Source organism: Aotus nancymaae, unplaced genomic scaffold (assembly GCF_030222135.1).
Source record: "Aotus nancymaae isolate 86718 unplaced genomic scaffold, 86718_ANA_hifiasm-v0.15.2.pri h1tg000016l, whole genome shotgun sequence".
Lineage (NCBI taxonomy): Eukaryota > Metazoa > Chordata > Mammalia > Primates > Aotidae > Aotus > Aotus nancymaae.
In genome coordinates, this window is record NW_026988428.1 from 22,992,462 (window position 1) to 23,018,233 (window position 25,772).

The 25,772-nt window shown below is 35.1% G+C and overlaps 1 protein-coding gene and 1 pseudogene across 11 annotated transcripts in view; one reads left to right on the forward strand and one right to left on the reverse strand.

Moving 5' to 3' along the window:
• The window catches only part of NAV3 (neuron navigator 3), an 853,828-nt gene that overhangs the window by 74,465 nt on the left and 753,591 nt on the right, over nt 1-25,772 (reverse strand). For 7 of the 11 annotated variants that reach the window (XM_064376945.1, XM_064376946.1, XM_064376947.1 and 4 more), the window contains 6 exons: nt 19,923-20,055; nt 18,567-18,837; nt 16,889-17,597; nt 14,406-14,894; nt 9,867-9,908; nt 8,231-8,391 (listed from right to left, as the gene is read on the reverse strand). In XM_064376945.1, the coding sequence (XP_064233015.1) occupies nt 8,231-8,391; nt 9,867-9,908; nt 14,406-14,894; nt 16,889-17,597; nt 18,567-18,837; nt 19,923-20,055 (1,805 nt within the window). The remainder of the gene's footprint in view (nt 1-8,230; nt 8,392-9,866; nt 9,909-14,405; nt 14,895-16,888; nt 17,598-18,566; nt 18,838-19,922; nt 20,056-25,772) is intronic. The other 4 variants (XM_064376943.1, XM_064376942.1, XM_064376948.1 and 1 more) reach the window with 3 other exon arrangements.
• On the forward strand, nt 25-6,531 carry LOC105709869 (peroxiredoxin-like 2A; annotated as a pseudogene).

The window sequence follows — 25,772 nt, forward strand, 5'->3', positions numbered from 1 at the left end:
ATCCCAATTCTTATGAAAACATGAATGTATAGTGAGTCTGTACTTAAGGTAAGAGTGTGCCTCTAAAATGTTCAATAACAGATCTCATTGAGTCCCTCTTTTTCTCTGGCACTTTCATGGCAAGCCTTATGTCAATTTCTAAAGCAACAGTAAACAAAACAAACAAGTCACCTCTACTGCTCTCGCTAGAAATGTAATGTCATGGTATTTTCTGCTGCCTGTTATGAAGAAAAGATGGTCTTTCTAGAGTTTTTGGTTTTCTCTTAAAAAATAATCATTACTTTAATGGAAAAAGCAAAATGAAAAAGAAAGTAAAATACAAAAAAATCTGAATTTCCTAAGAAGGGCCTTTAAATACTTCCAGGAAAATACTCTCAGTCACGTTAAGCTCTTAATTGATGTAAGTTCATGATTAGGACCATCATTATTATCAAAGTTATGTCATAAGAAGATAGAGTGTAATAAAGATTTTTATAACTAAACACAATGTAATGTACATGGTATCTGTAGTTCACCATAAAGTTAATCACATGAAATGATTTTCTACTATGTTTAAAATGAGCATATCACAATGAGATGGTCAAAAGTGACAAACGTGTTATATTTCCAAAGAAGTATCTTAAGTCTGTAATTTTCAAGAAAAATTCATTTTCTTATTGCTTATTGCCAAATAGTCCTAAAGAAATTCATCTTTTTTGGGTCATCTGGTAGTCATCAATTTAATAAAAGATTTGGTTGGTTGTATGTACACTTGCATTAGAAAACAATACAGTTGTGAAATATGGAATAAAAGCAAAGAAGAAAAGTTAAGAAAGATATTCTAAATGCTCACATTTAAGAAAAGCAAGTTTGTTACTGGTATATGAGAAGGGACACAAGAGCCTCTTAAGATATAAAGGGCACTACCGAATATTTTCAAAATCTTAGGGAATCTGTCAGTGGCTTAGAGTTGGTCTGACATCACTTCAAAATTTGCTAAGTTTTTTTTCTTTGACACAGGCACTAAACTTCTTCTTAATAAAAGTATTGGATCTTAAAATAATATAAAACAGAAAAAGTGTACCCAGAGTTAACTGGAAAGAAGTATCTTGTATTTGCAAGGCACTATGCTTGATAATTCTGGTATTAACGGAATTAACATACAGAACAACCCTCTGATAGAGCCAGTTATTGACTGGAATAAAAGGAAGCATAGGACTAAGAATCACATATTTAAAATGTAATGGAAAAGGAAGAACATATAAATCTGCGAAGTGCACAACCTATTGGAAAAAAAGAAGAAAGGATGAAAAGAAGAAAAAAGCAGAAAGGGAGAGGGAGAGGACCTGCCTATCTTTCAAGCACATTCCTTCAACCTGCAGTGACCATTAGTACGTTTTGGTCTGATTAGTGACAACAGCGGGTAGGTACACTGTAGGACATTCAAGACTTAAAATGTTTGTGTTTAAGGTGGCAAGATTGGGGTAAGTCACCATATTCTTGGTTCACAGTATGAATTTACTCTTGTTTAAATTAATGAAGTATTCAATATATTTGCAAGTGCATCATTTTAATATACATATCCCAAAGGTTAGAAGGATACTTCATTTGCTTTTCAGCTTTGTAAAATTCTTACCAAAATGATTGCAAGGATTCCAAGTGAAGTGTCCTTCTACAATTTCAATACGTAATACTTAGCTCTATCAAGATGAAACATTAATGAAGATTAGTACAGATTTTAAAGGGAATAGTTTGCATGTACAAACACTTCTGATAACGTCTCCATAGGAAATGACACCCAACTGTTTAAGAGTGTACAATTAAGTTAATAACTATGACAGATCTACTTTTAGATGTTGTAGTTGAATAGAAGGAAAAATATGACACAGTCTCTGATTGCAAGGGTAGCCAGTAGGAGAGATGTCTGAAAAAGGAGAAAAGTTAATACGTAAAAGCTATACTGTAGAAGACAAATGTAACATAGACAAAAATAATTTTTTGAATAAAACACAAATTGGTAAAGAGCTTCTAGTGGTAGTTTTGCTTTCCATCTGCTTTGAGCACATAACCCAATAACTACCGTTTACTTTTTTATGAGTAAAAAATGGAAGAATAAAAGGCCTCTAAGATCCATTTAAAGCCAGGAGACACACAAGAATTTCTAAATAGAAGAGAAACAGATGTGGCAATCTATCAGGAAAAAGAGGGCTACTAACCTTGCCTTAAATTGCATTTGCATAGCCAAGTTACTATCTTGGCCAAGCCACTAATCTTTTATTAAGATTATATATTTATTTGTAGTAACTTGAGGAAAACAGGATCTGATATAAATATGGACTGGGTTTTTATGATACTATTAAATACTATTATTTTGAAACAGGGTCTCACTCTCTCTTCCAGGCTGAAGTATGCAGTGCCATGATCATAGCTCACCATAGCCTCTAACTCCTGGGCAAGGGATCCTCTTGACCCAGCCTCTTGAGTGATGCTGACATTACAGGCATGATTCAATGTGTGTGGCTGGACTGGGCTTTTATATACTCCCAAGTCACTCTCTACCTTTGCATCTACAGCTAGACATTAACTAGTGATGCAAGGTGCACTAGGAACAATAGCTGAAGATTCAGGAAAATTTAATTTGATCTCTTAAAGGAAGGATTCCAAAAGTATTATTTCTAGATTTAACTAGTTTCTAACATTGGTGGGTTTAAAGAAGAAGCTAGAGATGTCATAAAATTTTACATAAGAGATGAAGGGTTGAACCAGATGTGGTCTCTTCTGACTGTGAGATTCTATGCTCCCAAAAGAAAGGAAGACAGGAGTTTATTCTGAGAAGGTTGAAGGATGAACACGAAGATGGGAAGGGATTCAAGGTAGAGGAAGGTTTTTAACAATCACTGCATGCAAAAGGATCCATCTAATATTTCCTATATTAGATGGATATTAGAAGTGACAGGTTGACATTAATGTTCCTGCATGTAACCCTCGTGGCAAGGTGAAAAATGAATGTGAGCAATTGTTATCACTCACGGGAACGTGACAATGAGTCTTACCAGGTTATGAGATGCCTCACAAGAACTACAACCAATAGTACATAAAGTTTCATCCAAAGACTTTTCGATATACGAAAGTTATATTTTGTTATTCTTTCATGAAGGGAAATGGTTTCTATTAGAGCCAGCATGTTGGGAACTACACACAAACTATAGGTGACTGTGGCAGTAGCTCATAGTAGTCTCCCTAATATGACATAATTGTAGCGATCTTAAACTTCTAATGTATGTTGTATGTGATTTTTACAGTATTATTTCTAAAACTTTTATATATTGACACATTTTAATTGGTAGAAGGAATAAAGAAAACATGAATATTGCAATTCCTGAATATTAACCATAATCCTGTGTTGTACTGATCATCCAGAAAATACAATGGTCAAATCAAAAATGGGTGATGTCAGAAGACAACAATAGGACCTATTCAAGGTAAGTATTTATACATTATATATATATATATAAAATTTAATAATAAAGTAACTTTAATTTATGATTGCATTTTAAGAGTACTTATTTTCTTGCCCAATAAACAGATGTTCAGGTGAACTGTAAATACAATAGAAACTCTTTAAACATTATTTTTATGTTTTTGAAATTAGTCATTTTTTTCCACTATGAAATGATTCAGCATAAAGGTCTCAAAATGCCTGATTTGAAGCCATTTGTGTTTCTAAGATCTGGGGAGGTACACAAGAGTGTGTTCACATGAATAGGAATATCTTTTTTTATATCTCCCAATAGGTGAAATGTTGAGACATAGGGAGTCAACACAGTAAGATCAATTTCAAATCTACCGCAATTCTGTACTGTTAAAAACCCTTCAGCAAGGACAATATCACTGAAAATGAGAGATGAATCTAGGAGATACTGTGAAAATAAAATCACAGGTCCCTCTGTACTGAAAACACAATATGAAGGGCACAGTTTCAAGTAAGACTATTGATTGCATAGATTTTTACACTAGAGTAGAGAAAAGGATGGTACATGAAATTATAAGAAAAATAGAAGAAAATAACTTAAGAAATGACTGATTTGAGGGGCCTATACAGTCTAGCATTACTGATTGGATTTTAGTTTTAGAGCTGAAAAAGATCTCAGAAAGTGAAATGTTCATTTGAGAGCTCAGAATTAAAGTTGTGAATAAGAACATAGAAAAAGGTTTAGGATTAAAAAAAGTCTAAAGGAAAAACAACTTGGTAAACACATAAACATGAGGAGAAGGAGGATGAATTGCATTGCCCAGGGTTTGTACCTAATGCCTGTAACAATTATTAATATAGTTCCATTCACTCTCAAAAGTGACCTTGTGTCTACAATAAATGATACAGCTATGCTAAGATGAGCAACCCCAGGAGAAAGAATTGTAGTTGGAAAAGTATGAAGAGAATCAAGAGGGCAGTGTCACTAAAGTCATGGCCTGTCGGACACAGCTGAGAGATCTCTGATATAAAGCATAATAGATTAAGCGGGAAAACCCACATTCTAGAATGGTAAACTTGACCTTTCAGACTCGGTTTCTATAGGAATGAAACATAAGGGATGTATTTGATCAGTGGTTTTCTAGTTCATCAGAACATTAAAGCTCTACAGATATGTTTATCAGTAAAAGTGTAATTCATATTTCATTTATTAATTGTGTTTTAACTCTGAAAACTACGTAATAAAATACATTCCTAAGTGTGCTATATAATCACTATTTTTAACACATTGTGGCCATGGACATGTTGGCTTCAGTTGCCCTGTTAACTTTAGTTTATGCAAATCTTAGAATAAACTTATCTTTGCACAAATAGTTGACATTTGTGGTAAATGAGTCCTCGATAAAAATGTCATAGTTTTGTACTAGTTTTCCAAAAATAAAATCTGAATCTCCTTCACATAAAATCCTGTGGTTACTGTCTTGTGAATTACTACTCAATTAAATATAGACAAAGCTTAGGCGTATCTGATGAGTGCTACTCTCTGATAGTGTAAGACATGTTTTTCAATAAAAATAATGATTTGGCAGAATCTATCAAGTCTTACACATTTCTCCATGTTACATACACTATATCCATCACTTTTTATAATGTGACCTAGGTATTATGTATCCATTCAAAAGGTAAGTAAATTAAATGACTTTACCAATGTCAGACATAGGAAGTGGTGAGTCCTTTTGTTCCTAAAGAATAATAAAGGTGGATTTAATCAGAAAAATAATGGTGGGGAAAAACAGAATAAAGAGTCAACGAATCAAATTAATGTTAATTAATGAAAAGAATTGATAGGAGACATGAGGTACTTAGCAAGCTTATAGCACTTTAGGTGATTTGAGTGTGTTTCAGATGTTGGTAAAAATTATTTTGTTTCATATTTCTATGACCTACACAAACATTTTAAATTCATTTTCTTGAAGTTGTTAGGCTTTTTGCTTTTTAAAAAAACTAATTGCAACTTAAATTAAATAAAACTATACATTCTTTGGCATTATAGGCAAAGACTCTCATCACTATATAGATTAGGCAACAAAAACTTGGTGTTTGATATGAATTCATTAGCTCATATAAAACCATGACCAAAATAATTGTTTTCAATTGCTAAAAACCCTACTCAATATAGCAGGAAGGACTGCAATAGAAAAGAAAGAAATAGCTTTGAGTCTTGTCTTGGTTGAAAGTTGCAAAGTCCAAATTACTGAAAAATGTGAATCTTCTGTAGGTGCATTATTAGAATTTTTTTCCAGTGAAAAGAGAAAAAGTAATGAGGCCCTTGGGACTCTAGGGGCCCAGGAGAGTTTGGCCCCTTAGTGTCTGGGCTTCTGGCTTGGGAGAAGATAAGATGAAAGAGGCAGTTGAAAACCCAAAGTGCTTCTCTGTGGGGATGTGGTCCATTGGTACAGGAGCCTGGAGGCTACTGCCTTGGCACTGCTGCTCCCAATACAGATGTGTTTTTGTCCAAGCCCTGGAAGGAGGTGCTGGAGTACCTAGAGAATACAGACCTGAAAACACTGGAGAAGTAACCAGCAACTTTCAAAGTAAAGGAGCTATGGGGGGGAAAATGAAGCTGTGATTGTGGCTGTGCCGGGCTGTTTTCTCTGACAAGAAGAAACTGCAGAGCTGTTCTCCCTGAAACTCAAGTTGGACGAGCTGGGGTTCCTCCTCTACGCAGTGGTTAACGAGCAGGTCAGGACTGACATAAAGGTTGTCCAGCCTCGTTTCAAAAGAGAAATCTTCCTGGATGCTAATAAAAAGTTCTATGATCTATAAAGACAGAAGATATTGTTTATGGGATTTAGCCCTCTGGGAATGTGGTACAACTATATCCAGCCTGGAATCAAGGCTTCCCTGGAAACCTGGAATAACAAGGCTTCATTCTCAGGGGAGTTTTTTCAGTGGGATCAGGAAAGCAGGGGATTCTTGAGCATGGAGAAAAAGAATATGGAGAAAAAGTAAACTCACTTTCTGTTCTGGAAGCTGCTAGAAGACCTAAACTAGAGACTTTAGCCTCAGAGAAAAAATGATCTCATGAAACTACCAAATCAGAGATAACTAGGGACATTCATTCACCTGTGTTCATTGGATGTGTTGTTCCCACTTGTATCCCTAAGGAGTTAGAAACCTGCATTTATCCTGTTCTCAGTATGGCTTATTAACATATTTCAGTATTATACTGTTTAGGCCCAGTAAGGCAAAATAAGACTGGCAAAAAGCTAAGAAACCGGTGAAGGTTATTCTGCTGAAACCTGGAAAATACAAGGCTTAAAACTGACTGCTAGGCCGGGCACAGTGGCTCACTCCTGTAATCTCAGCACTTTGGGAGGCTGAGGCGGGCAGGTCACGAGGTCACGGGATCGAGACCATCCTGGCCAACATGGTAAAACCGCATCTCTAATAAAAATACAAAAATTAGCTGGGCGTGGTTATACACGCCTGTAGTCTCAGCTACGCGGGAGGCTGAGGCAAGAGAATACCTTGAATTAGGAGGCGGAGATTGCAGTGAGCCAAGATGGCGCCACTGCACTCCAGCCTGGCGACAGAGCAAGACTCTATCTAAAAAAAAAAGAAAAGAAAAAAAAATTCACTGCTGTGCCTCATTACAAATGGTTTGAGTGCTTTATGCTTATTTTCAGGTGTTCAAAAATCTAGTAGAAGTTGATGATCGGCTTGAAGTTTAGAGAATATAAGGTTTTGTCTTGTGTGTTTTCTATTACTAATTTTTTATATAATGTCAAAGTAATATTTTTATGATGGAATTGATGTTCTCTGGGATAGTTTGACAAAGGCATATTATAAAGTGAAATCTCTTGTTTGTTTTCTAACCTAAATTTAGAGATAAGTTTTTCTATAAGAAATGATCATCTCTGGCTCTAATAAGATTATATATCAGAAATCAGCTTTATGTACCAGACACTAATAATACAAATATTTACCATAAAAATAATGCCACCACTTTATATGTGACTTTATAGAAGATACATCTATTTTTAAAGTCATTGAATCTATTAAATGGTATCTGGCATGTTTAGCTTTCTTTAATTATTTTGTCACTCAGAGTGTTTTTAACAACATTTATGTAAATGATATCGTATTTCATACAAATAATGCTAAATACAAAATAACCAAATGACTAAGGTGGTAATTTACTTTTCATTGTATCTACCTGAAAATATTCAGAGTATTGTCTTAACAGAAATTCTTGTATGCATTTTAAGGAGTTTTAACTTTAGTAATGTTAAAAGAAGTTAACTTGGAGTCATAGAATTACATATATTTTTCTTCCCAATTGTTTCTATTTTCTGTTTTTCTGCAAAAGAGTATTAATTTTTTAAGGATGTTTTAAACATTTCAAACAAATAAGGAACTGCTTTCCTGTTATTTAAGAGGATTCTAAAATGAATGGGAAGTCAGATGTTCTGGAACTGAGTACTGCCTTGAACCCTTAGTCATGGTAAGACTTTTTCAAGTCAAATGATCTCTCTGAGCCTCTGGAGCCTAGACTGGAAAGTAACCACAGTATTAACCTATGTTAAGCATTTGTCATGAGCAATATACAGCACAATGTCTGGAAATTATTCTGTGACAAGTAAATGGAAGGTACTATTAAAGTGCCTTTATCCCTCCCTTTAAATGAAAATGTATTGTGTTATGGAGAGATTCCAGTGCTTCTGTGAGAGTGGGTGGTGAAAGAGACAAAACAAATGATATTTTAGAATATTTTACCTAAGTTAGAAAAGTGATATTTTCCAGCTGCAGAAGACGACATAGCAGAAGGGGAGACCAGAGGTGACTGGTTGCCAGTGTCCTGAAGCCCTCCAGTAGAATGAGAACGCAACCACTCTTTGCCCTCTTCTTGGTTGGCCTGCCGAGATGATGGGGTATATCTGCAAAACAGCACAGCTAAGACACTTAAGCACATCTACAAGAGCAAGGCAATGCCAGGACAGGAAAACAATTGAGAGGAGGTTACTGTTCAGAATGAACAACAACTTCAAACAGATTGAATCTAATTATAATTGCTCAGTTCTTCCAGATGATCTTACACCATCTGTTTGAATCTCATAGGAAAAAGTAAAATAAAAGGATTTGAGGAGAAAATTATGCTTCTATCAGATATGCAGTTGAAAATCATACGCAGTGAGCAGACAGCCAAGTTAATTGAGAAGAACTCGAAAACACAGGGCTAGAAAGGATGTAAAGAGGGTGAAAACATGGACTACAAATGGAGGACAGTGATGGGCCAGGGCCGAGGGAAATGAAGTGATGGTCACAGAAGGCAAAGGGAAATGGAATACTAACTGGCAGCTTTTTTTTATTATTATTATTAAAGGAAAAATAGTTCTTTTGTTAAACTACCACTTGACATCGTGCCTAGATTACAAAAATAAGGAGGGGGATGTATTCATTTTACTGGAAAATAAATTTCTGGAACAAAATATTAAAATGGAATGATTGCCAGCTAACTGCTATTGCTAAAACATTGGAGAGAAAAAAAATAATAATGGAGAAAGACCTAGTTTTGCCATTATTCTGTGTTTCAGCAGACTGGGTAAATTCTTTTTCTTTTTGTAAGCAAATTCTTAGCACCAAAAGTAGCCGACTTTTCATATGCATTCAGTGACCTACCTCTATTAGTAGTTCATTCTATGTCCCCTCCTCAGATAAAAGTGCACAGTAAAAGACGGCCACAAGTTACATTTTTATTTTATTTTTATTATGGATGGAATAATTATTTTGAGATTATTAAATGATATTACATTAATTCAGATTTAAATTGATGTGATAGCAGCACCCATGAAAAATAGAAATTGAAATAATTTTGAGATTTTTATCAAAAGGATTTTATAAAAATCATGCCTTAATTACAGTATTTGCCCTATGATGATAAAAATATGTTTTCTTTGATTCAAATTGCAGCATCCTTCAACCTTTCAATGTTAACGGCCCACATCTGTAGATGGTCTGGGTTTTGAGGATTTGCAACCATATGCCTCCAATATGCAAATGTTAGGAGAGTTAATTTTATTTTAATTTGTAGAAGTGAGCTCTGCATTCTATCAAAAGTTGCTGCCCCCCAAAAGCAATATCTGGGACAAATTTCTTTTATAATTATTTCTTCAAAATAGTAGTATTCATATTGGAATTTTAAATTGAGTAACAGCCTCAACCTCTACTAGTATCTTTACCCAAGAGGCTATTTTGCCAACTGTTCAGGCCAGAGAAACCATCAAGATTAAAAGTGATTCCATCCTCAGTGTCAGGTGCTACATTGCAAACAAACAAAGAAGGAAGAGAGACAGCACACAAAATTTACAAAACAACAGAGAGAGGCAGCAATTGTGCTGAGAGAAATATATACCTTAGTCCCTTTTTGGGTAGTGTATTTCTGTCAAGCTGCATGCTGTTAAAACAAAGAAAACCCCTAAGGACATAATGTAAACAAAACTTCCAAATTACACATCCAACAAAAATGGTTCTCTGAACTATAAAAAATAATTTTTTGGTAACACACATAAAATGCTTAACTCATTGAAAAAGGCCAACTAAGGGTGACAAATATCCATTGCTGTCACACATGCTGAATTCCTTTCTAACACAATACCATTCAATGATAGTTTAGTGATAGGATTACTAGAAAATAGATTAAATCTAGTTAGCATAATTCTCCTTTGAATTCTATTGATTAAATGCTATCTTAGTTTTCCCTTGTCTATGCAACTGACAAGACTTTTGCTGTGATATCACATGCAAAATGAGATCTATCTGCTCTGGCTATTAAAGCTTAACTAGTTAGAGTGACAACTTCCAATGGACAGAGATGGTATAAAACATCATTTAATACTTATCTTTTGTCTCCGAATTATTTTTAATAAAAATAAAGGCATATTTATTGCCCATTTACACATGTGAAGAAAGGTATATGAGTGTTTGCTTAAAACTTAATTGACTCTGGTATCATTTATTCAAATATTTTAATGAAACTAAGATATACCATTTTTTAGAAATCATAAATTAGGTATTTTAAGTGCTATAAATTTATCATCTCTATTTTATGGAATTCACTATAGGTAACAAGAGGGGATGAAAATGTGTGTCTAAGGAAAATGAGAAATGGCCTCTCTAAAAATACAGGAAGAGGATACCAACAACTAAGTGGGACAAGTCTGGGGATTTCTTTTATGATCTCTGGCATGTGGATAAGCAAAAGTGTAAAACTAATTTTAATTGCAGAATTATAGCTTTCTTCCTTTAGAACCCAAATGATCAAAATTAAATACACAGGATATGCATAATGGGGATGATATAACATGAATGTAAACAGGCTGACTTAAAATTTAGTCACTCGAACCAAAGCTAAAATGTTTTCTTTTATGTGTACTCCATTATTTAGCACTGCAGTCGAAAGCATCCAAAGGTTTCATACAGCTTTAACTTTACTGGGAATGTCCACAAAAAGTAATTGCTATATTATGTAGAGGCCAGTTACAGTATATATGTTGACTATAGAAGTTTTCTTAGTAGTGTGAATAAACAAAAGAAATCATAATGAATAAATATGAGAAATCTCTAAATATGAACCACATGTGCTAAAGCATTTATGTGATCATAAGCCATTTCAAGGATTATCTCTTTCCATGTGTACAAGTCAAAAGTTTAATGCCACAAAGAAAATGAAAAGTTGGTATTCTTTTGCCAAACTCATCCAGTTGTATAAAAATTATATATATATCTATGATGCAGAGCAATTTAATGAAAACAAATAGAATATATTTAAAGTTACCAAAAAGTTTAAAGCTTTATTTAGAAATATGTCTGAATCTAGATATTAATGATTTTGTAACATAGACAGTTACTGCAAACCCACAAAGGTTGCAAACTCATACGCCAGCAAGGGCCAGATAGGGCGTGGAAATGAATGTAGTGGAGATTTTAGTCAACAGTCTGAAGCAGACAGGCACTGTCTGCCTAGAGCCAATAGTCTCTGGGCAGAAATGTCAAGGCAGCATTGCAAGATTTGACATTTAAAAACAAACCCAGAATTTGCAAAGTGGTTACTACAAATTATTAAAAAAATTTGGTTGAGTCAGACACACAAAACAAAACCAAGAACAAATGTAGACTAGTTATGGGTCAATGGCCACCAATGACCTAGAGCAGCTGCAGAGAGAAAACTGTTACAAATGTATTTTATTCTTTTATTTAATTTAATGAAGAACAATTTAAACAAAAATTAAAATCTATAGGAAAATCTACTGATTTAAATATAAATATCAAAGAAATCATCTAAAATTGTAGACAAACAGGTAAATCATGAATATATATGCATCTTTATTATATATCACTAATTAATTTGCCTTAAATATTTACATTAATACATTTTTTCTTGGGTGTAGCTTTTTGGTTTTCTTAGGATTTCTGACACTTCACTAACCAATTAATTAATCATAATTAAGCCAGTATCACCCACTAGATCTACTTTTCTCTTTAATAGGTCATAAACTTTCTTAAATATACTTGGAAGGATTAACTAACTATTGCTTACAGTTCTGTTGTCAAGAAGACAAAAAGCTCAGTGTCTTATATCAAAATTTATTTTAATCTAGTAATTTACTGGAAGGCGGTGGGTAGATCGCTTGAGGTCAGGAGTTTGAGACCAGCATGGCCAACGTGGCAAAATCCCATCTCTACAAAAAATACAAAAGTTAGCCCGGCATGGTAGTCTGCCCCAATAATCCCAGCTACTCAGGTGGCTGAGGCATGAGAATTGCTTGAACTCAGACGGCGGAGGCTGCAGGGAGCCGAGACGGCGCCACTGCCCTCCAGCCTCCAAACAGAGTGAGACTCCTCATTTCAAAATAAATAAATAACATAAATAAAATTGGCCTATTTCAAAGGTTGAACATGTACAATAAATAAATATGTTTAAAAATAAGTAATTGCATATTTTCTAGTGTATTTCTATAGTGAAAATTTTATTGACTTCAGTTAAAATATAGAGTAAAATATTAAAACTGCATTTTGGTTATAGCTATGCAACTAACCAATTTTATCATTTAGTTTTGATTTGAGAGGTACTTGGTTACAAATAGTTACTCGACTATATTTCTGAATCTGGGATTAATGTCTGAATGCTAAAGAAATAGGTTGATGGCTAAATGGCCAACTTGTTGTGGATTATCTTTATAATTAAAAAATAACCAGTATTGTGGAAGGTGGTTATGGTTAATAAATAATACACTATTTGTAGTATGCTTGGTTTGTTTATCAACTTGATATTTAGAGTCCTCAAACATGAGCATACAAACTAGGATACATTCATTAAAACTATAGGTTGCTAATATATTTTAATGTAACTTATTTGTTAGTAGTTTTATAAATGACATGTGAAGAGGCCCATTTACCTTAGAAGTGCTGAAACTAGAATAAAAGATTTTACAGGAAGCCTGACTTTTTAGATGGAAAAATGAACCCTCACTGGTTTTAATGTATGCTGTCTATAGCAGCATATCACAGCAAAACCAAAGAGAAATGGTTACATTTTAGTCGCTATCATCCAGATGTTTGTCTTGGCCCAGTTTTTTTCTTTATGAGGAAAAATTTATTTTGTAATTAGCAGCCCACCATAGCAAGCACCAATATTTTAGCTAGTACTAAAACTCTTTTTTCACTGGAAAGCCCCATTTGCATGGCTGTCCCTGTCTCATTATTAGGCAAGTAAAGAGAGATAGAAGCAATATTTTGCTCTGGGTTTTGTATTTCACAAAGTCAAGAGAAAATGGGTAATTTCAAATTGAGGAATCTTAGATTAAGGGAAAACCGGTGTAACACAGACAGCGTCTAGTCAAGGGCTTTAATTGATATTTTAAAATATCACTCTGGGAGTAAAGCTGAAAGTCTAGAAAAGAAGAACTGCCACCATCAATATCAGATTAAAAAAAAAAAACTTAGGGAAAGATATAGAAAGATATATCAGGTATTTTCAGTGACCAGTGTTTCTTTCCACATGTGGCCAAGACCATATTTAAAGCTTTACTTGTGCCAAGAAACAAATAGCATTGCATTTATCAGGGAAAAAGCAGTGGTTTTAAGATATTTTCCTGGTGATAAGAGTCAATACCAGTATATCCAAGAAAGGATCACTTTGAGGAAAAAAATTTAGAGTAATTTTGCTTGTAGGGATGCTTTGCCATAAGCATATTAGGTAAGAAATGCTTTGTTATGTTCTCCACTTTAAGTTAAAATAGATATGTGTGTGTGTGTGTGTGTGTGTGTGTATGTGTGTGTGTGTGTGTGTGTGTGTGTATAACCAATGAGAAATGCTTTGTAATATGACTACTTTTCAAGGGGTCTATTAAATATGGCACTGGCACTATAATTTTCTCTAAGAATTCATGGCTGACAATTGATTATTTTTTTAACCAGGCCAACCAGGATTTCCAAGAAATTCATCTGCTATTTTTTCATGGAAGTACAAATGAAACAAATTTAACATATTGCTCTAAGCATAACCGTAGAATAATTTCAATTTGGTCTTTGAAAATGCTTAAGTCACCATAAGGAGCTAGCATTGTTCTGAAGCTTAAGCCAAGTCATTAAAATGTCTTGAGGAGATCTGATTCAATATCTAAATACATGCTTTGAATTTTACTCACATTGCCTACTGGGGATAAATTATGCATTCATATTAACAAAATTATCCACTCACCCTACCCCTAATGATTTTATTCCTCTGTAAATTTGGTAATAAGAGCAAATGAAAGGCCCAGTTTCATCACTCTTACATCCTTTTGCACAGGAGCACTCACAGTGAAATCAAGGAAATTTAATGGGGTGGGGGTTAAGGCATATAGCAGGGAAGAAGGGAGAGGATGTTATCAATGCCTCCAGGAAAGCTCACCTTTCTGAAAGAGTAGATCTCACACTACCCGTTCTCATGAGCAGGCTCTGGACCTCATGAGTGCCTGTGGTCAGTCCAGACAGGGAGCCATGATGGCTGAGGGGGAGGTCAATGGACTCAGAGCTCGTGTGGAGGCTAGTCATGGATTGGTAGCTCGGAGTGTCCTTGCTGCCTGCAGAGGAACTGCTCATATTGGCAGCCCACACGAGACCACCTGATGTGAAAGAGTGAACCGATGCTGGGCTGGAGGCCAACGAGTGACTTAAGCTTATAACATCTGTAGTTAAGTCTGAGGGTTTATTGAAGAGAGGGCTGCTGCTGCCACTTAGCCCACCAGCACTGCCCATGCTGCCCGTACCGGACGACGGTGACTCCAGACTGCCTTGCCGCGCTAATGTGGTACTAGGGCTGGGCATTACTGAGGAAGATTTCACACCCTCAGTATTAGGTGCAGAGGCAGATTTGCCACCTGCCTTGGCACCAAACAACCTAAAAGAAAAACAAATAACAACTTCAGTTGTTCCAAGAAGCTAATATCCACATTTAATATTTAGGGTTATAGTACACAGAGCCAAGTGTGCTTTGGTGTACTGAACTACAAAGCACTTCCTGTCTCTATGTTAATGAACGTTTATAAGCTTGGACTTCTTAATCAAATGCTGAAAATCTCTCATATAAGACTAGGTCAGTACTGGGCTGCTACTAGGGCAAGAGGAGAAGTGGCTGAAACGAAAGTAAGTCAAACATGAAAACCCCCGTTTTTCATAATTTAAGTGATCATGAGACTTTCACTCAAATTCAAGTTTGACCATACTTGCTGTTACCTATTTACAGAACCATTATAATGAAACAACTTCTACGCATTCGATAGACAACACTTAAATGAGTTCTTCTCTTATGTTTTCTTTTTTTTTTTTTAATTTTTAAAACACTTTATTCAAAATCTAGAAGGAATGCTTAAGGCAAGTTTAGGGAGTTATGCTAGTATCTTGTGGTCTGAGTGACTGTCAGGGAGCAGTTGGTTGGAAACAATATTGGACATCGTTGGCAACAAGTCAGTTTGTCTGGATTTTCCCAGCAGAGGCCAGAGGGTTTTATGTCAGTAGCCAGTGCTATTCAAATACATTTTTTAAAATAGTAATTTGAACCAGAGCTGGTGCTGTTAGATTTTGGAGTTTAGTTCAGAAAACATTTTAGTTTTGTAAATGAAGCAGATGGTAGAATCAAATTTATGTAAATATGGAAATACAATGATATGAAGTAATGGCATAATGATTACTAATTAAGTTGCAATGAAATCCGTATTTCCTACAGTGAAATATTTTATGACGAATATGAGAAATTGTTTCATAGGTAATGGGCCACAGGAGGGCACTCTTGGCTTTTACTTAAGAAACAAAGATTTACTCTCCCTCTAAGCCATAATTCATTCTTCCCAATGAGAGCCAGTATTTTAAAAAGACAGTTCTGCAGCATTAATATTTCTACTGAGGAATAAAACCTTTAGGTTTTTCAAACAATCGGGTATCTGAGACTGCTTTAATATAAAAAATAAATGTTTCAAAATCCTTCATTTCCAAGATATCAAAGTTCTGGGTTTAGTCAATAGAATAAAAACAAACATTAAAAATATTGAACTCATAATGAACAATAAACCATATTCTACCAATTTGCAGATGAGAAAACAGATCCAGAGAGGTTTAGATATTTGTCCCCAATTTTTAACTGCATTTATTTTCCTACCACTTAAAAACACATGGGTATTTAAAAACAGTGATATCTTAGAGTAGAACTCCACATATTTAATAGTAAAAACAATCCAGGAACAGAAACCAAGTCATGATCTTTACCAGAGTCATGTCAAAGAAAGCAGATGAAGAATTAAAAAGCTTAGCCCACTCTTCAGTTGTGATACTGTACCAAGCATTGGAATATTTTCAAACCCTATCATATCTTGATTGTCTTTAATGTGTCAAGATATGATACTGCAGAAATCTGTCCAGTGTAATCTGTTACAAGGAAAACAACTTCATCTACATTTATAATCATCAACTCATTAAGGGCCAGCATGAAAATGATGCTGGAAATGAATGTCAACAGTCATAGAGACCTACTTTGGTTTATTTTTTAACGTGAAAAGGAGGGATGGAAATCTATAGAAATTTTACAAGCTATTACTTTGCTTTATCACTACACTTAGGTGTTACCATCTACTTTTAGGTCTTTTAGCTGTTGTTTGTGTTGCTAATATTACAACGACAGTGAAACTTTGAAGTTTGGCCATTTCTCAAAATGGGAACCTTTTTTGCTGTTTATGTGGTAAGTTTCATAGAGCTCACTGTGTACTTTAAAGAATTCTAAGATATATATGTACCTTATATATTTAGAATACATATATATACACATACACATTTATATGTAATATATGTATCTAATACATATTTATCTTTTATGTTTTTCCAGCATCATTTTATAATCCTTACCTTCGAAATGTGGGTGAGGCAATATCTGGATACTTGGATCCTGGCTGCCTGAGACCTTGTGCACCGCAGGCGCTGGCAGAGGTGGGGCTGGATTTGGGGGAACCTGACAAAGAAACACTTTCTGAATCTGAGACTGCTACTTTTTCCTTTTCCTTGTCTGTTTGGTTGACGGTGACAGGACTTGAGCGCCCTGACCCAATTTTAGTTGGTTCTCTCAGTTTTGAGGTGGTAGCCCCAGCAGACTTGCTGCTGACGTTGGAATCAATACTGCTAGTACTGGATCTGTGGCCACCTCGGCCAGGAATGCCACTGGTGCTGGATTTTGAAGGGCGGGGCAAGCTGCGGTACTGCAGGGTAGTCTTTGAGGTGACATGCAGCACGACATCATCCTGATTCTGTGAACCGTCCAAACTGGTTTTTCTTCCTGCATTTGACTTCCCGCCAATGGCAGCAGATTTTGGAATTTTGCCCAGTGTTGCAGAGCCACTTGTTATGGTTGCTCCACTGCTAGTGATCATGGCAGAGGACCCTACTCCACTTGGTTTCTTAAAGCCAAAGGAGCTCGTGGCAGTCGATCTTCCAATGCCTGAGGGGGGCTTTTTCCCTTCATCTCCACTGCTTTTTCCTGCATCTGAAGGAGACCTTTGTAGAGATGATCCTTTCAGGGGAGTTTTTCCTTTCTCAGAAGCTTTGGCATCATCAGTTTTCCCTAATTAATGAGAAATACACAAATATGTGGACCTGTACAATTTAATATCACAACACTTCTTGAAACAATGTGTTAAATGTCAATGCTTCTTTACATTACTTCTTTTCTTACCTGTATTGTCTTAGATCAAAACTCTAATATATTGAGAGGATTGAGTGCATAGCTACAAAACTTTGGCTGTCAGAAGAAATCTTATGAGAGATGGAAGAGATAAAATGAAAACATATTTTTTGCTATTTGTTAATGTCTTGTAGTTTGAAACTCTCTTTATAAGGATAGAACTTAATCCTATCAACACTTTCTCAGATTCAGAAAGTGTTTCTTTTCCTAATTACTAGAAAAAGAATTCATTTGAATATCTGTGTGATGATAATATTTGGAGTATCCTGTTAATTAGTACTTCAGTGGGACTACTGATATTTAGGCACTACTCTAAAAATAGGGGAAGAGGCTTTTTTTTTTAAAAAAAGTATGGTACAATTTTGAAGAATTATTTCATTCTTTTCTTTCATGAAGTCTAATGAACAAGCAATGTTTCAAATCTCCAGCATTCCAGTTGGTTCATGTCATTGTTTTTGCCTTTCAGAGTTTGAAGTGAAATTGATTGGCATATTTAAAGTAAAAATTCCAAACTTTCATTAAAAACTCAGAACAACAACAAAAAACTTTATTGTTGCTTTAGCAACCTAATCTTATTTTCCCATGACCAGAAATAATTGTGGTAAAGTAAGGCATCCAGCACCCCCAGTTTATGAGGGGGCTCTCGAGAGAATGCCTAGATATAAGCCCTATTTGGGTTTCTATAATGAAGTTTGTGAAATGTACACAGAAAAATGATTTAACTATTTCACTCCATGTTTAATTGGATAATAATTTGATTGTTTTAGAAATGCCATTGTTAGAGAAAACAAAGACTGAATGGAAACAGTAAAGCACTTTTGCATAAGAACTGCCAAACAACAAGCCTACCAGGAGTTTTGAGCGCACTTGTTCCAGCTTTCTGCCTAGATGGTACTCCTCCTTGGGCGGACATGCCTCTTCTCCAGGAACCTGTCTGTGAAACGGACAGGGAAGCTTTCTGCCCTGCCTTCTCAGGGTCTTCAGGAAGTCCAGAGGACACAGTCTTCCACTTGCCAGCAGCATCCCCATGGCTGTCAAAATCTTCTTCTGTTTTTTTCAGTTCCTCAGGACTATCCCAGGTCTCATCTGTTGTGGAGCGTTTCTCTGAATCTGTCTTCAGCTATAAAGAAAAGTATTACAGAAAAACTTTATGTAGAAAAATTAATAAAGTGTGATTTAAGGCAATGAAATGCACTTTCTGATAACTGGATAAATCCAGAGATTCTTTTATTTTGATTTATCTTCATTTACGTTTTGTTAATTTTAGCCCATAATTCCCACTTGCAGATATTAGAGAATGTCAGAATAAACATATGCAGAAAACCCCAATTAAAGGCTAGAGAAAGGTAGAAATTTTCTATATCAAATGTAATAAGAAAAAGTAAGAAGAACTACAACTTAATGATGTAATGTTCATTTTTGATTTACCATTCACAAGAGATCCAGTAATGTATTTCAGAGATCAATATAAAATTGATCAAGAAGTATCTAAAATTAGATTATGAAAATAATTGTTAGATTTTTAAACAAATATAGCAATATTATAAGGAGAGATGCTAATATAAATCTTTCTGAATTAGATTATAATCAATTGAATATATATATTATAGATATATTACTATATTATTATATTAATGTATTATATTAATATATAATTTTATGTAATATATTAATTTATATATATCATATAGCCTGGGTGTGTACTTATCTACACACATATATTTAATATATTAATAATGAATTAATTATTAATATACATACCATATAGCCTAGGGTATAGTTATCTATACAAATATATCAATTAATTCATTATCATCATGCAAATATATTAATTCATTATTCAATATTTAATATTTTTGTGTAGATAACTATACCCCCAGGCTATATTGTATGCATATTACACACACACACACACACACACACACACACACACACACATATATATATGTAAGCTGCTTCTGTTTATTCAAAATAATCTGAAGTGCACATTGTTGCCCCTCCAAAGGGTTGTGATTTTAGGAAAGACTAAGTTTAAAGATACTTCAGGGTTCAGGAGTGGCAAAGAGAGTCCTTGTTATCTCTGCATTTTCCAGTTTCTGTAATTATTTTGGATTAAGACTGTGTGCTATCCCTTAATCTAATATAAAGTTATTTTGGGGAAGAAACTGCCTAAAGCACTGGAAAAAGAAAGGCAGTAATTCTCACCTGAGTGTTCTTCCTGGAGGGTACCGTGATGTTGGAATAAGAGCTGACAGATGATGTAGTGTTCAGGTCGTCAGTGCTGATGTTATCAAGGGTGTCACTGAGACCACTGCTCACTGAACTGCTGTCATCCCAGCTAAAAGCAAGACATGCAGGAGCAATGAATCAAATACAGGATGCACAATGCAAGTCACCTACATTTCCATACAACATTGATAATGCATTAGTAAGACAATCTTTTTTTTAATCTTATGAAAAGTCGCTTACTTCCCATTTTGGGAAAATCATGTTCATATAAACTGAGGGTCTACCTGAGAATAACCTTACCTGATATTTGGAAAGAACTAGTATCTAGAGAAGTGTCCAGGTTCCAGAAGAATGTGTGTGAAATGAGTGAAAACACTGATACAAATACTGCATAGTATCAGGAAAGAATAATATTACAGCTGACATTTTTTACCCCTAAAAATTCAACCAGGAATCATAAACCATGTAAAAATTTATTCTTTGTTCTAAAAATCAAAAACTTGTACTGTGGTCAGGAACCAGAAAGTCATTCCTCATTCTTCCTCCTAGCTTAGTAACTATTTTCAATCATACACAGAGTCTTATTAGATGAGTCTCATTATTCTTCAGTCACCAAGAATATTGAGATTCATTCAATCATAGCATCTGTCCTGACATCCCTCACATTTCCATCCCAGATAACATACAGTATTCTCTTATCTGGCCTTCATGCTTTTGATCTTTCCCAATACAACTTTATCTGCTAACATGGAATCACTGATCAAAACTTCACATCTGGCCATGTCACAACCTTGCTCAACATCCTTCAAAGACTTTTCCTTTCTCAAACAGTGGTTGCTAAAATGAAATGCCCATGTGCCACACAGTGCACAAGGAAATCCATTTGAAATATAAGAGAAATAGCTAAAAGTCTGAATACAGTCATGTATTACATATTGAACTAACTGTTACGTACTGTATTAATGGCAGGGACATACTTTAAGAAACACATCATTAAGTGGTTTTGTTCATTGAGAGAATATCACAGAGTGTACTTACATAAACCTAGATGGTATAACCTAAATACACACCTAGATTATGTGGTACAGCCTGTTGCTCCTAGGCTAGAAACCTGTACAGCATGTTACTGTACTGGATACTGCAGCCAACTCTAACACCATGGTGAGCAATTGTGTATCAAAACATATCTAAACAATGAAAAGGTACAGGAAAAATAGGTTATTATAATCTTATGGGACCACAGTAATATAGGTGGTCCTTCATTGACCAAATGACTGAAATGTCATTCTGTGGCAAATGATTACATACTTATTTTTAATCTAAAGAAGAATAAACAAAATAGGCTGAATTAATATCATGTGCAGACTAACACAGGCACCTTCATTTAGTCAGTGCATCAGATGATGCAGAAATAATGTTGAGTAAGCAGTGTAAGCTGAAGGAAAATGAGAACTCCACAATGTGAAAAGGTGGACCACAATTCTCTCATTTACTGGCTGGTTCTCAGTTTATTGTGATGTATAGTTTTTATCAGTAGCATGATAATAAACTAATATAGTAAATTGGTACCAGGAGTGGGGCACTGCTGTAAAGATACCCTTGCCTGTGTTCTCTCAAATTAATCTATGCAAAATGAATAAACATATTGTATATGGATAAAAGATAAGACAATATTTATCATGAAAGCACAAACCACAAAGAAACGTTGAACTGACACTTTTATCTGCTCTTCTATATGTACTGTAAGAGCTACATCATGAGTCCAAAATAATGATAATGTGTTTAGATCACATATGAAGTCAACTAAAACGTAATTATCAGAAAGAATTTGAAAATTAAATTTATGGAATTATTAAGGCTGATTCCTCCCTAGGTGTGTATTTTGCTTGAAGTTTTAGCTTCTGAGAGCATTATTCATCATAATTATTAAAAATATTTATAAATCAGATTATCAATAACAATTATATTTTTAATAGGAGCAAAACAGTATTTTACACACAGCACTCATCTGTCATTTGTGGTTGCTCAACTCTTTTGAATTAATTTGATAATTTCTCATATCACAACTGATATGGTTTGGGTGTGTCCCCACCCAAATCCTCTCTTGAATTGTAGTTCCCATAATCCTCATGTGTTGTGAGAGGAACCCAGTGGGAAGTAATGGTATCATGGAAGTGGTTACCCTCATGCTGTTCTCATGAGAGTGAGTTCTCACAAGAGCTGATAATTTTATAAGGGGTTCCTTCCTGCCACCATGCGAAGAAGGATGTGTTTGCTTCCCCTTCCACCATGATTCTATTTCCTGAGGCCTCCCCAGCCATGCTGAACTGTAAGCCAATTAAATCTCTTTTCTTTATAAATTACTCAGTCGTGGGTATGTCTTTATTCGCAGCATGAGAATAAACTAATACAGTAAATTGGTACCAGGAGTGGGGCACTGCTGTAAAGATACCCAAAAATGTGAAAGTGACTTTGCAATTGGGTAACAGGCAGAGGTTAGAACAGTTTGGAGGCCTCAGAAAAAGCCAGAAAGATGTGGGAAAGTTTGAAACCTCCTAGAGACTTGTTGAATGGCTTTGACTAACATGCTGATAATGATAAGGACAATGAAATCCAGGCCGAGGTAGTCTCAGATGGAGATGAGGAACTTGTTGGGAACTGGAGCAAAGGTGACTTTTGTTATACTTTAGCAAAGAGACTGGTGGCATTTTGCCCCTGCCCTAAAGATCTGTGGCACTTTGTACTTGAGAGAGATGATTTAGTGTATCTGGCAGAAGACATTTCTGAGCAGCAAAGTGTTCAAGATGTGATTTTTGTGCTCTTAGAAGCATTCAATTTTATGTATTCATAAAGATATGGTTTGGAATTAAAACTTATTTTTAAAAGGGAAGCAGAGCATAAAAGTTTTAAAAATTTCCAGCCTGATGATTCAATAGAAAAGAAAAACTCATTTTCTGAGGAGAAATTCAAGCTTGCTACAGAAATTTGCATAACGAACAAGAAGCCAAATATTAATCGATAAGACAATAGGGAAAATGTCTCCAGGACATGAGAAGGGTTGTGGCAACTCTTCTTATCACAGGACCAGAAGCCTAGGAGGGAAAAATGGTTTTGTGAGTTGGGTCCAGGGCCCCCTTGCTGTATATACTATAGAGACTTGGTGCCCTGAAACTCAGCTGCTCCAGTTGTGGCTAAAAGGGGCCAAGGTACAGCTAAGACCATGGCTTCAGAAGGTGCAAGCCCCAAGCTTTGGAAGCTTGCATGTGGTGTTGAGCCTACAGTTCCATGGAAGTCAACAATTGAGGTTTAGAAACCTACACCTAGATTCTAGAGAATGTATAGAAACGCTTGGATGTTCAGGCAGAAGTTTGCTGCAGGGGTGGGGTCTTCATGGAGAACCTCTGCTAGGACAGTATGGAAGGGAAATGTGGGATTGGAGCCCCCACACAGAGTCCCCACTGGGGCACTGCCTCGTGGAGCTGAGAAAACAGGGCCACTATCCCCCAGACCACAAAATGGTAGATCCACCTACAGCTTGCACCCATGTGCCTAGAAAAGCTGTAGGTACTCAACACCAACCTATAAAACACCCTGGAGGGGGACTGCACCCTGCAAAGACACAGAGGTACAGCTGTCCAAAGCTGTGGGAGTCCACCTCTTGCATCACCATGACCTAGATGTGAGATATGAAGGAGATCATTTTGAAACTTTATGGTTTATGACTGCCCTATTGGATTTTAGACTTCCATGAGGCCTATAGCCCCTTGGTTTGGTCAGTTTCTCCCATTTGGAATGGGTGTATGTACCCAATGCCTGTACCCCCATTGTATCTAGGAAGTAGCTAACTAGCTTTCAGATTTACAGGCTAATAAGCATAAGGGACTTGCCTTGTCTCAGATGAAACTTCAGACTTGGACTTTTGGGTTAATACTGGAATGAGTTAAGACTTTGGAGGGACTGTTAGAGGGTCATGACTGTGTTTTGAACACACTAATACAATGACCTTTATCACCCAAAAATAGGATATAAAAAGCTCACATTTCCAGACTCTTTATGGACACCTATAACATGTAGCACAGGGACTATCTATCACTTATAGCCAAGAGGTCACAAATGAGAAACACAATCTTCTGGTAAGCAAGGTGGCAGAGTCATTTGATTCTTTTCTATTATATAGCAAAGTTATTCAATTATTTTCTATCAGCACTGGCAGATATCCAGCCTCTAGTTTCAAGTGTCAGAGGTGTCAGTGGGGGTAGCAATGAAGCCCTAGGGTTATGATTCACTAATAGCCTTCAAAAGACTGGTTCTATAGTCATCATAATAAATGAGAGCCTCTAATATAGTTTAATTCCTTAAATTAGCCAAAGTAGATTATTTAGTTAGTAACTTGGAGCCCCGATACATTTATAAATTTAAAAATAGATATTTCTTTACTATATCTTTTTTTATATTTGTGTATGTTGAATAATGCATACAATATCTTTTCACAGGAATATATGCATATAAATTATAAAAACACATATATATACTCTTTGATGACCATTGCCTCAGGTAAAGCTCAGGCTCTTTGAAAAGACATATATCAAGAGAATAAGAAGACTACCTTTGAACAGGAGTAAAATATTTCCAAAAGAAATATCTAATAAAGGACTGTTATCCAAATACACAAATAACTCTGTAAAAACAATTAAAAAAATAACAAATTGGTTAAAAATGGGCCAACAACCTAACAGATAACTCACTAAAAAACAGACATATAGATGGCAAATAAGCATATGGAGAGATGCTTAACATTATATGTCACTAAAGAACTGCAAATTTAAACAATGAAATGCCCCACCCATTAACAGCCAAATCCAAAACAACACTGCCACCAAATGCTGGTGAAGATGTGGAGAATTATAACTCTAATTCATTGCTTTTTGGTATACAAAAAGGTACAGACATTTTGGAAGACAGTTTGATAGTCTTGGGTAAATACCTAGAAATGTAATTGGTGGGTCATATTTTGAGTGAATAAAAAAATTGGAGACTCTTTTTTTCAAAGTGGTTTTAAAATTGTATATTCTTACCAAAAAGAATGAGAGTTATCAGTTGTTCCATATCCTTGTCAATACTTGGTATTGTCAGTCTCTGTAATAGCCAATCAAGTAGTATCTCATTGCAATTTTATTTTGCATTTCTCTGATGACTAATGATGTTGAACATTATTACATGTATTTATTAAAAATTTGAATATATTTTTGGTGATATGTATGTTCAAATCCTTTGACCACATTTTTATTTGGTTGTCTTAACATTAATGAGTTTTAATAGGTTTTCCAATTTTTTGATTTTTAGTATCTTAGTGAATTTTATTTCATTCTATATGGCATTAACATAAACAAGAAGTGGTTCTTATAGTAGTATTGACTTAATGTCTATCCATCTGAGTTAACATTGTCAGTGAATGATATTGGATTAGCATGTTATTTTTATTTGTAAAAATTTATGGGTAATACATGAAATGTTTTTACCTGTATATAATGCATAGTGTTCAAGTATTTAGGTGTTCATCATCTGAGTATAACACATTTTGTTAACTGTAGTCACTGTACTCTGTTATCAAGCATTGAATTTAATTCTTTTAACTGTATGTTTATATATTTTAACTCTCTTCTCTTCATCTTCCCTCCTACCCTCCATTTTAATTTATTTCAGCAATGCTCTGTAATTCCTGCTATAGGAGATTTCATTTTATAAATTCCTAATTATTTCATGGTTCAATATTTTGATGTTATCATAAATGGTATATTTAAATTTTTAAATTTCAAATTTTTCTTG